Source organism: Macrobrachium nipponense, chromosome 22 (genome assembly GCF_015104395.2).
Source record: "Macrobrachium nipponense isolate FS-2020 chromosome 22, ASM1510439v2, whole genome shotgun sequence".
NCBI lineage: Eukaryota > Metazoa > Arthropoda > Malacostraca > Decapoda > Palaemonidae > Macrobrachium > Macrobrachium nipponense.
In genome coordinates, this window is record NC_087213.1 from 47,201,165 (window position 1) to 47,213,463 (window position 12,299).

At 46.3% G+C, this 12,299-nt stretch overlaps 1 protein-coding gene across 1 annotated transcript; it reads left to right on the forward strand.

Moving 5' to 3' along the window:
• The first annotated feature begins 10,235 nt into the window (after positions 1–10,235).
• Positions 10,236–11,000, forward strand: LOC135198260 (uncharacterized). The gene has a single exon (XM_064225830.1). The coding sequence runs from the start codon at positions 10,236–10,238 to the stop codon at positions 10,998–11,000; it is 765 nt and encodes a 254-aa protein (XP_064081900.1).
• The last annotated feature ends 1,299 nt before the right edge of the window (positions 11,001–12,299 follow it).

Consider the following 12,299-nt stretch of genomic DNA (forward strand, 5'->3'; position numbering starts at 1 on the left):
TGTTTTTTATTAACTGGTCCCTCATTAACTACTAAACTTTTCGATGCCCTGTTGAGTTTCCGTACAAACCCAGTAGCTGTGATTTCAGATATCAGTAAAGCCTTTTTAAGGATAGGCATTTCACCTGACTGCCGTGATTATTGCAGATTTCTATGGATAACTGATCCCTCTGATTTGAAGTCTACTGTAACTTACCGGTTTTGTGTGGTTTGTTTTGGAGCTACATGCTCCCCCTTTCTCTTGCAGCAAACCCTCTTGCATCATTTATCTTTACATGATAATCCCCTTGCATCATCTCTGATGAAGAATTTCTATGTAGATAATTTTAGTAAAACTTACAAGGATGTGTCAGTCTTGATGGATGAGTATCCAGTAATAAATGCGATTCTTGAAAACGCTAATATGCCTCTACAAGAATGGGTCAGTAATGATGCAGAGTTTAACAGAACTATAGATGTTATCAAAGAAAGAGTAAACGTTTTGGGTTTAGAGTGGTATCTAGCACAAGATGAGATGTCACTGAAGGAAGTAAATTGTGAGTATAAAGGACCTTTAACCAAACGAAAGGTTTTATCAGTAGTAGCTCGGATGTTTGATCCTCTAGGATTATTGTCACCAGTACAGGTGAGAGGTAAATATTTTCTTAAATGTTTGTGGAGTAACTACGGGTGGGATGACCCTTTGCCAGAATCATTATCTTCAAGGTTTGATGAAATTTGCAAGTGTTTTGAGAAAATGTAGAAAGTTTAAAGTTTCCTAGGTTTGTTGTACATCCTGAATGTTCCCACTTACATGTATTTTGTGATGCCTCTAACAAGGCATATGGAGCTGCTGCCTATGTGATTGATTTCAAGAGAAGTGTAAGCAATTTACTGGTCAGTAAGTGTAAAGTGGCACCAAACCCTAAACAGACTATTCCGTGTTTGGAATTGACAGCCTTGTCCTTGGGTGCGAAACTTGCTGGAAGATTAATGCAGAATGATGATTTAAGAGTGAGTTCTTGCACTCTCTGGAGTGACTCCATGGTTTCTATTTGTTGGGTAAAGAACAATAATAGTAAAATTCCCTATGTACAAAACAGAGTCACTGAAATTAATGAATTCAAGTTTCCTCTACGGTATACCCCCTCTAAGGATAATCCAGCTGATATTTTATCCAGAGGTAGTAATAGTAAAGATTTAGCGCAAAATTCCTTATGGTGGAATGGCCCTAAAATGGCTTTTAACTGGTGATTATCCCCAATCTTTAGCTACAGAAACTGTGCATGTTAATGAAATTCTTTCAGAACCTAAGTTTGTTCACCCTCCAACCCCATTAATTGACATCCCATGTTATAGTAATATAAGTAAGCTTAAACGTATCATGAGGTCAATATTGCTTTTTCTTAATAAGTGCAGTAAAGGTTCTAAGTTTGTTGTTAACGAAATGAAAGCACTTGTCCTCCTTGAACAGAAGCAACATTTTTCTACTACCAGAATGTACCTCTCTGATAAGAATTCACATGGAGTGTCCATGGATGTTAAGAACTTGTGTAATCATTTAAACTTATTTGTTGATGAGGAAAATCTAGTTAGGTCTCAGGGTCGCATGAAAAACGCTTCCATGTCTTATGATACTCAGTGCCCAATGTTATTGCCTTCCAGAAGTTATTTAACAGTGTTGATAGTTGAACATTTGCATAGACATCATCACCATTGTGGTGTCAATTCTGTACTGGTATTGGTTGAGAGAAACCTTTTGGGTACCTAAAGCACGACAAGTTATCAAATCAATTCTGTCCAAGTGTGTTTTGTGTCAGAAGTTAACCAAGAAACGGTTGTGTTTGCCCCCTCCCCCACCATTACCCACAGAAAGAGTGAGATATGATAGACCTTTCTAATCAGTAGGAGTTGATTATACTGGTGCTATTAATGTTTTTGATCATGAGACTGGCCTGGAGGAGAAGGTCTTTGTATGTCTATTTACCTGTACTACGAGCAGGGCGGTTCATTTTGAATTGACTCATTCCATGACTGCTTCCAATTTCCTACTGGCTATTCGACGCTTTGTAGGGTATCATTCTCTGCCGAGTCTGATTATATCTGACAATGGTAAGAATTTGTTGGATTTAATAATTTCCTGAGGAAATTATGGAGGACCAGAGGTAAAAGTCATACCTCGAAGGAAATGGCGTCAATTGAAAGTTCATTACACCGCGAGCCCCCTGGTCTGGAGGCTTTTATGAACGCCTTGTTGGTGTTATAAAGGTATGTTTGTCCAAGGCCTTGTATCACAAACGTGTATCCTTTGAAGAGTTGAGAACTCTACTGGTTGAGTTTCAAGCTGTGATAAATTCTCGACCACTGACTTATCTCTCCTCTGATCGAGATTGTGAGGCTTTGACTCCCTCCATGTTACTTTATGGGCGAAATGTTTGTATTTCCCCGCCTCTTAACAATTTAGCAACTGATGACCCAGATTTCATGAGTTCAAGTGATCTTAGAGCACAATATTTTAGATTATCATCAGTGCTAAGGAAATTTGAGAACTCTTGGAAAAGAGACTATTTAGTGTCCTTGAGAGAGAGACATAATAATTCTAGTAATAATCTCTCTGCCAAATGTGAAAGTTGGGGACATATAGTGATGGTAGACTTAGAAGATCATTTGGGTAAAGGCTATAGATCCCTCCTCTCATTGGGTAAGGTTACCCAGGTGTTCCCGTCATCTGATGGTGTGATTAGGTCTGTAGAAGTGAGTGTGAATAATAAACTATACATGAGATCAATCACAAAGCTCGTACTTCTGGAATTACCCGAGAGGGAACTTGATAGTGTTGTAACTCAGGAGCCAGATAGTGTGCGTCTGAATGATACTAGACCTCGGCGTGCAGCAGCAATTCCCTGTGATCAAGAGAGAAAGAGGATTTAATTTCTATGGATGTACTCTAAATGTATATTTGATTAAATTTTGGGTGTCAGTTGTAATTACTTCTAATTATGATTCTTCTTGGGGGAGAAGTAAAAAATGCAAAAATTGCCATTTGTTTTCCCCTTGAATAAAATTTCCTTCCTAGTTTTTTATGAGTACTTGTTTTGGAGTATTTCCCAGTTTCTATGAAAATACGTTGATATATGATTATTTTGCTCCACAGAAGTAGTTTTTATTATATTAACTATAGCAATGAGTTGGTATAAATTAGTACATTGATATTCAAAGTAATAAACCACTTTTTTTGCAAATTTTGTCCATTATATAAAATTAGATGACGTATCGTTACAGTTTGTCAAACTTCTTCCTGTGGAGACTATATATATTATTTTTTCTTATTGTAAGGGCACATGCAGTAATTATGCTTGCCTTCTGGACGAAACCCCCTTTTTTTTTGTATGTTGGGTTACGATTAGAGCACTTGATGTTTGTTTTTAAATTTATGTTTGTTACGTAACCCTGTAATTTTGTAGATGTGATAACTGTGTTATGCAATATACTCCTCCCGAGTTTTCTTCTAGGGTGGAAAGGTGAAGCTCTCTGGTTTAACAGCTGACTCCACGAAGGCAAGTAAAAGATGTTCTTGTAGAATCCAGCCCCATCACCTCGTGAATTGTCGTCGCCATTGCAGTAACTTCTTCATAAGGATATTCTGGGATCCTGTTTTGCCATTTGTTTTTTCTTTCTTTCTATCGAAGTAACGTAACGTTTTGTTAATTTTTGCAGTAATGTGTTAGTTTTCTTGCTTCTTAACATAACTTGGATAATTGTTGTGTTCTTTAAATATTAATTATATGTGTTAAACCTTTAAATGCGTCTTTGTGAACCCGTGTGGCATCACCCAAAAAAGAAAGAATTGGCGCAGGAAGTACAGTTGATTGTTTCTTAACTGCACTTTTGTTGAATAAAAATGCAAAGTTTCTTGACTTCATGGTAAATTTAAGTAAGTTAGTAAACTCCTCAGCACTGTAACTTGGTCTCATTCAAAGCTAGTGCAGGAGGGCTTAAGGTTGAATGAAGTCACACCGAATGTGGCCCTAAAACTTTTTTAGTTTCACCACACTCGCGAATGAAACAATAATGAACATTATAGCAATGTCAAATATATCAAATAGTAACCAAGAGTTTCACTTGTTACTAAGACTGTCGCATAGCTCCATATTGCAGTTATCAGTTGCAAAACAATACTCTGGCTAGAGCTTCATGAAGGGTGACTTCATCCCTGCGTAGTATGAGTTACAAAACGGACATAATTGACACTTCATAGAAAACGCATCAGTTGAAGCCATCTCCGGACCACATTGTTCGGTCTCACAAGATACAACAACAATAATCAGCACTACCCTAACTAACACCTTCAAGTCTCTTCCCGTCTCCCACTCTTTAATAGTTCACCTCAAAAATGCAACATCACACACACACTATACTAAATCATCTCTTACCCACTCCACCATTTTCTGTCTCTGCTCAACAGCAGCTTTCCTTTTTGGTCGGACACTTAACTCAGTCACTGTTCCACTTGCTTAGCTACCACCGTTTTCTGTCTCTTGCTCACTCAACTCGAGTCCTTCAGTCTGTATAGACATGCTACTTACATTTTCATCATCCTGCTCACTCTCGTTCTGTTCGATTTCATACTCAGCATCATCCTGGGTTCCATCTTCTTCTTCATTGTTGTGGCCGTTTATCTCGAGTGGGACGATTTGCTCTACTGCTCGAAGAATGCTCTTCACCCTCAAAGAACACCTTTACAGATCTAATTACCTCATGTTTATCAGGGTAGACTGCATTTCCGCTGATCAGTCTTTACTAAGACGATATTGCCTTCTCGAAGGGTAGTCAGGTCAGGGGGTCCTCTCGGAAGTCATGACGTTCTTGGTGCGTCTTCAGGTATCCATCATGCCATTACCTCTTGAAACGGTCCAGGGTCTCAGTCAACCTGAAGTACCTGTGTCGCAGTTGCCTCGTGGTCATGGTGGTGAGCATTTCCTCTTGTGGGACCGTAGGCGGCAGTAGTCTTATCACATCACCACGAATGAGATGCAAAATGGGTGAGAACTTCGTCTTCCCGTGTGTCCCCAGTGTACATTAGTGGATAGTTGTTGATGATAGCTTTGGCTTCCTTCACTAGGGTCTGAAGCTCCTCTTCCCTGCAGACATTATGGTGAAGGGTGGTCGCAAGGGTCCTCTTTACAACCCCCACCAACCTCTCAAGAAAACTCTCTTCCAGGGAGATCTGGGAGTCTGGAACTTCCATCGAATTCTGGCTTTTCAAAGAAATTGTTGGGTTGTTATCTTCATCATAGACCTCCTACAGGAAGGCATTCGCTGCTCTAAAGGTCATGGCATTGTTACTGTACACTGTAGAAGGGGCTCCAAGGGTAGCTGCAAATCGTTGCAGCAACAACACGAAGGTATTGGTGTCCAGCCCGTTGCAGTAGTCCAGATACACTGCACAGCTGGTGGGAACATAGTGTAGTTCTACAGCACATTCCTGTAGGATGAAATTGATCTCCCCAACGTGATTAGAGATGAAAGTGTTTTTGTTCCCTTCCCTACTCTTTACCCAGGCTATAGCTACTTTACTATCGGTCCATGTGACAATTCGAGAGAAGTTGAACAAACTCTTGAGATGTCTGCACAGCCGAAATCCCAATAATAAGGGTAACAACTCAAGTTTTGGTATGGTTAATTTAGATCGCTTTTTTGGTGTGACTCTCATTATTTGAAGTTAGAATGTTCATTTGACCCTCATGTTGCCTGACATATGCTACGGCTCCATAAGCCTTACTAGAAGCATCAGTGAATACGTGTAGCTCGACGATTCCCAACATAATTCCCCTTGGAAATTCTAAGGAATGAACGTCTACAAATTCAGTTAATATGTCATGTGTCCCTTTCTCATTCATGAGACAGATCATCATCCTATCCTATCCCTTCCTCCCAACCTTCCTGTGAGAAAAGTTTTCCCCTGACAAATATGGGACTAACTAATCCTAAGGGATCAAAATTGGCTACTAAACATGAGAGAAGTTTGCGTTTCATTATTCTGCGGGGGATATTGGGTTCATCAGTTCTCTTGCTGGGTTTCAAACTTAAGCAATCAACTTCTCTATTCCAAATTATCCCTAACACTGACTTCATTAGGTTCATTACATTCTAGTTGCTTGTTAAATCTCTGACAGTTACTGGCCCACCCAGTTAAAGGCATGTGGGCTTCATCTTACACTGATATGGTTTCAACATATGCATCTTCTAGCTGGTTATAAGACTAAAAAATTTGAATATAGTTATCTGAATAAAAAGACTTCATTAATTCTTCCCTCCCTTTCTCTTGGAGGTGAGTCCTAAGCACGACTTGAAAGGTGTACATGGCCACTGGTAAAGGCCTTCGTCGCCACAGAAACGGGCATATTTAGAGTCCTAGGGATTCAACAAAACACGATGAAATGCTTTCGAGATGTCTGATATTAATGCATGAGGGTGACTCTGGAATCTGACCAGCAAGTCATACAACATTATGACTAGCTTAGGACCCAGATGTAGACAGTCGTTTAACGAGAGTTCACCATTAACTTTGGACAAATGGTGTTGTTAGGCTCTCTTTTACTCTAAAGTGGGGTAAATAGTAGCCTTCAATTTTCGGATTTTCGACTTCCTTAATGAAGCCAACTGCAAGATACGTATGAAGGACGTTTTCACAATTGTCACGATATTCATGATTTTTACTGAACTGTCTCTCGAGAGCGTATAATTGGGCAAGCCATTCTATAGTTGTTATGGGGTCGTTTGGATCCATGGAATGATAAAAACTGGCTTGGTATCCATTTCTCGGGTTTTAGTGATACTGTGAACCTTTAGCATGGCAGTTTGTTCGGAAGTAGAGAATTGTTCGTTCGGCGCAATTCCGAGTGTGTCTATTTTCCACCACATGTCAACATCGACATCACTTTCAATGAGACGACACACTCGCAACTTTCGAACAGTTGAGACGCGCAACCTGTCCAGGCCCTACTAAGACACAAGTCCATATGGCGCTGTAAGGACAACGCTTATTCACAATTTTCTCTGTATGTAGTTCATCATTTGCGTTGTTCTTACTTCCCTCTGCGAGAGCGTTCAGCGGGCTTTCCGCCAGTGTATATAGCTTGTATAATCATATTTTGTGTACTTTTATATTTTGTATTATATGTCTCTCAAGAAACACAAATTGGGTCTCGCTGACCCACTTTTATTCTCTCGCGGGTCGGTAACCACATTTCCGTCCGCATGCTGTATATTTAAATTTCCCTTACCTGTAATAAAAGTCAGTACACTTCTACCTGCCTCTTTGTCCACTCCTCACAACTGGTGACCTCCCGGTTTGGACGGTGACCCAAGTGGTTTTGGCTCAGCCTTTAAGGGACTAACTACCGCCGCTCACCTTCAGAGATCTTTAACGGACTCACACGGCGCCTCAGTATAGATCTCTGAAAGCTCCTACCGTGGAAATAACCAACGCCTCTAACAGACTAAATACGGCATACCTTCCCAAGGTGTGTTCAGGCGTTTCCTCAAACGGTTTGGCCCACCATTCACGACTCTGTTGACCGTTTTCTGTGAGAAAGGACAATGGGCGCAGACAGTACCGCGCGAGAAACCCAGGCCTCCCCTGCCTGGCTGACCGGTCGAGCACGAACTGGACCTGTCACACTCGACGAGATAAAAGCAAGGCTCGTGACAGCCTATTCCACGCCCGTCGCTGAAAAGGCCACCCGCACCCTCGACCTAGTTACGAACCCCATGCGCGGCACCGACCCACAGGATGCCTGGGACACAGTGATGGGCCTCGTCCGTTTGCCCAAAGTAGGTCCCGACGGAAAAAAGAAAGAAATCTGCCTGAGCCGCAAAATATTCCTGCGGTAACTCGAGCCAGACGTCCGAAAACAGCTGACCGACGCGTACACCCTACAGGACGACGAACTACTGGAGAAAGCAAAGAAACTGACGTTGTCGAACAATGCCCCGAAGCTCGCCGGCCCCCGATCCTCCGTGTGCCTAGCCGCAGAGAAGGGAGAAGAAGAAGACGATGACCCAATGCAAGAGATCGGCGCCGTATCCCAGGGGAAGTCCTCCCACATGCAGCGCGGTGAAAACTCCTGGTGCCGCTACCACCGGAGGTACGGGAGATTCTCCAGGAGGTGCGAAAGCCCTTGCACTTTCCAGCAGTCAAAAAACGGCGACGGCAGACAAAACCAAAGTCGCCCGTGGCAACGGCCTCGTCGGAACCACACAGTGTAGGGTTCTACGTCCGCGACGCGATCTCCGGCCGGATGATGTTGGTGGACACGGGGGCCATGCACTCGATATTCCCACCGTCAGGAAAAGACCGTAGCCGTGAGCCTGACAAAACAACCGCCCTCGTCGCCGCAAACGGGACCCCAATCCATTCCTACGGCACGAAGTCCCTCGAGATATCCATCTTGGGGCGAAACTACGTCTGGGAATTCACCATCGCGGACGTCAGGATCCCGCTACTGGGGGCAGATTGCCTGGCGCAGAACGGCCTCCTGGTGGACGTAGGCCGCAAACGCCTTCTCGACACGGGGACATGCCGCTCCCTACCACTGGCAGCGGGCGCCGGGGCCCCCTACAATTTGTACCATCGCCCCCCACAAGTACGACAACTTCCTGCAGGAATTCCCTGAAGTCTTCAAGCCAGAACTTCGTCAGGTGGCAGGGACGCCGCCCAAGTATGGAATATTTCACCACATTACCACCACAGGCCCCCCGACACACGCGAAGTTCCGACGGCTCCCTCCGGCCCGCCTCCAGGATGCGAAGCAGGCGTTCTTGGAAATGGAACGAATGGGCATCTGCAAGAAAGCGTCGAGTCCTTGGGCGTCGCCCCTGCACATGGTACGGAAACCTGACGGCACCTGGAGGCCCTGCGGAGACTACAGGAGACTCAACCTCGCTACAATCCCCGACCAATACCCCTTGCCAAACATGCAGGATTTGACCGGGGCCCTCCATGGGGCGAAAGTCTTCACAAAAATGGACCTCTTAAAATCCTATTTCCAGGTTCCAGTGCACCCCGAGGATGTCCCCAAGACCGCCATCATCACGCCTTTTGGCTCCTATGTCTTCCATTACTCCACCTTCGGCCTGAGAAACGCAGGGGCCACCTTCCAGCCTGATGGACAGCATCCTGGGGGACCTGCCCTTCTGCGTCTGCTACGTCGACGATATCTTAATTTTTTCCAGGTCCCTGGAGGAGCACCTACACCATGTCCGAGCGGTCCTGAAGCGCCTGCAGGAAAACGGGCTGGTCGTCCGTTTCGGCAAATGCACTTTCGGCGCCGAGAGGGTGGATTTCCTCGGGCACGAGATCTCCGCGGCAGGCGTGCGCCCCATGGCCTCGAAGGTAGGCGCGGTGCAGAAGTTCCCAACCCCAACCACGGTCAAGTCCCTGCAGGAGTTCATCGGGATGGTCAACTACTACCGCCGGTTCATCCCCGACGCCGCCCGCACCATGTCTCCTCTAACACAGGTCCTGAAGGGGAAACCAAAGACCCTGACGTGGGAGGCTGAACAAGAGAAGGCTTTCAACGAGATGAAGAGGGCCCTTGCCAGAGCCGCGACATTATGCCACCAAGACCCTACTGCACCTTTACGCCTCACCACTGACGCAAGCAATGTCGTCTGCGGGGCTGTCCTCGAGCAGATGGTCCAGGGCGGGCCCCAGCCACTCGCCTTCTACAGTAAAAAACTGTCAGCCGCCGAGACAAGATACAGCACGTTCGACCGCGAACTCCTGGCGGTGTACCAAGCAGTGCGCCATTTCCGCTACCTCCTCGAGGGCGCCCCTTTCGCGATCAGAACAGACCACCGCCCATTGGTACATGCCTTCACCAAGGCGGGCGATGCTTGGTCAGCAAGACAGCAGAGGCACCTGGCAGCCACCGGAGTTCCCGTTGCACCATCCAGTACGTGCCTGGCGAGAAGAACCCTGTGGCGGACGCCCTATCGAGGATAGAAATCAACGCCGTGCATCTCGGGGTCGACTACGAAGACCTCGCCCGAGAACAGGCCGCCAACCCAGAGACCGCCGCATACCGCACAGCTATCACCGCCCTCAAGTGGGAAGACGTGCCCTTCGGACACGCAGGCACGACGCTCCTCTGCGACATCAGCATGGGCGGCCCGCGCCCGCTGATCCCAGCCTCCCGAAGGAAAGCCGTGTTCGACGTCGTACATGGACTCTCGCACCCCTCGGGCCAGACGATGATGCACCTCCTGACGGAGAAGTTCGTCTGGCATGGAATTCGGAAGGACTCCCTCGAGTGGGCCAGGACCTGCGTGCCTTGCCAAACTAGCAAAATCAGTCGGCACACAGAATCAGGCGTGGGGGAATTCCCGCAGCCGAAACGAAGATTCAGCATCCACATGGACGTCGTGGGACCCCTGCCCCCGTCGGAAGGCGCCAAATACCTCCTGACGATAATCGATCGCTCCACCAGATGGCCTGAGGCAACACCGATGTCGGAGGCAACCACCAAAGCATGCGCCGAAGCCCTCCTCGCCAGCTGGGTCAGTCGATTCGGAGTGCCAGACGAGATCACGACGGACCGCGGACCAGTTTTCCTGTCGGAGTTGTGGACTGCCCTGGCCCGCCTAATGGGGACATCGCTACACGCCACCACCGCCTACAACCCAGCAGCTAACGGCATGGTGGAGAGAGAGGCATCACCAGTCCCTGGCGAGTTCTTCCCGACCAATGCCGACGACACCGACGTCTCCATCGCCAGGCTTCGGGAATCCGCCGGGAAGTTCACGCCCTGCATCAAAACCTTCTCCGACAGGACCAAACGTTTCCTCCCGAAGGTCCTATCATCATGCAAACACGTCTTCATCAGGGACGACGGCCGCCGCCCGCCGCTAACGAGACCCTACCGAGGTCCCTTCCGCGTCCTACGACGCACTGGCACAAGCATTGTATCTCATATCCATCAATTGGTCGCGAGGACTGGGTCACAATCGATCGCCTGAAACCGGCCTTCATCATGGACGAAGACCCCGCAGACGCGGATTCCATAGGGCGCCTCAATCTTCCTCGGAAAGAAGCGGCTCCTTCGATCGCCAAACCTCCCAGTCGTAGCCGCGGCTGCCCTCGGAAGACGGTCGATCCCCCCGAGGATCACCTCAGGGGAGGCATCCCATCCCCAGAAACCCCCGAGGATCTACCACAGCAACTAATATTGCGCACCCGAGGGCGCCTCCGCTGCCCAGCTCGCTTCCGCGAGTAACAATCCGAAGTACAAAGAAATCAGCCAACAATTATGCCTAATTATTGTCTTAGGGGGGGAGTATTTATAAGGACAATGCTTATTCACAATTTTCTCTGTATGTAGTTCATCATTCGCGTTGTCTTACTTCCTTCCCGAGAGCGTTCAGCGGGCTTTCCGCCAGTGTATATAGCTTGTATAATCATATTTTGTGTACTTCTATATTTTGTATTATATGTCTCTCAAGAAACACAAATCGGGTCTTGCCGACCCACTTTTATTCTCTCGCGGGTCGGTAACCACATTTCCGTCCGCATGCTGTATATTTAAATTTCCCTTACCTGTAATAAAAGTCAGTACACTTCTACGCCTTCTTTGTCCACTCCTCACAGCGCAATACCATTGTGTGTGACGGACACACTCACCCCATAACAAAAAGGTTAAAGTAGTCTGCTCCCACGAGCAGATTGATGTTCCTAAGATTGTCATTTCTTATATCGTCGTCTGCCATCACACATCCCTTGTTCTGCAGAACAAGGGATGTGTGAATGGGGGTATCAACATCGTCATGAACAACTAACTTTACTCTAATGACTCTCGGTCCCATATGAACACGCCAAGAAACAATGTCAAATTTTCCCTTTACAGTTTGGGAACCAAAGGGTGCAATGTTGAAGACAATGCATTTTACTACAGGTAACTTCACTTTCTTAGCCAACCAACTTGAAATAAAGCTTCCCTGACTACCGGTGACAAGAAACACGCACATTTTGTATGGCTGATCACAACTGTATATCACTGCGGTAGCAGTGGGCAACAAGGTGGCTGGTAGCTCATCAGAAGGTTGATTTTTAACAACTTTAGTGTTAACACAAGGCTTTTCTTTCTTTACGTTAGGTGGGAGTCGATTGTTTACGTTATTGTGAGATGAGTGACTTTTAATGGGTTGTGAGACAACATGAGATGGTCTGGCTGAGGACGAGGAATTGGAATGGTTGACAGTGTGCACAATGGTTCTGGACTGATTACTCTCTCTCTCGCAGATCAAACTGTGTTGGCGTCC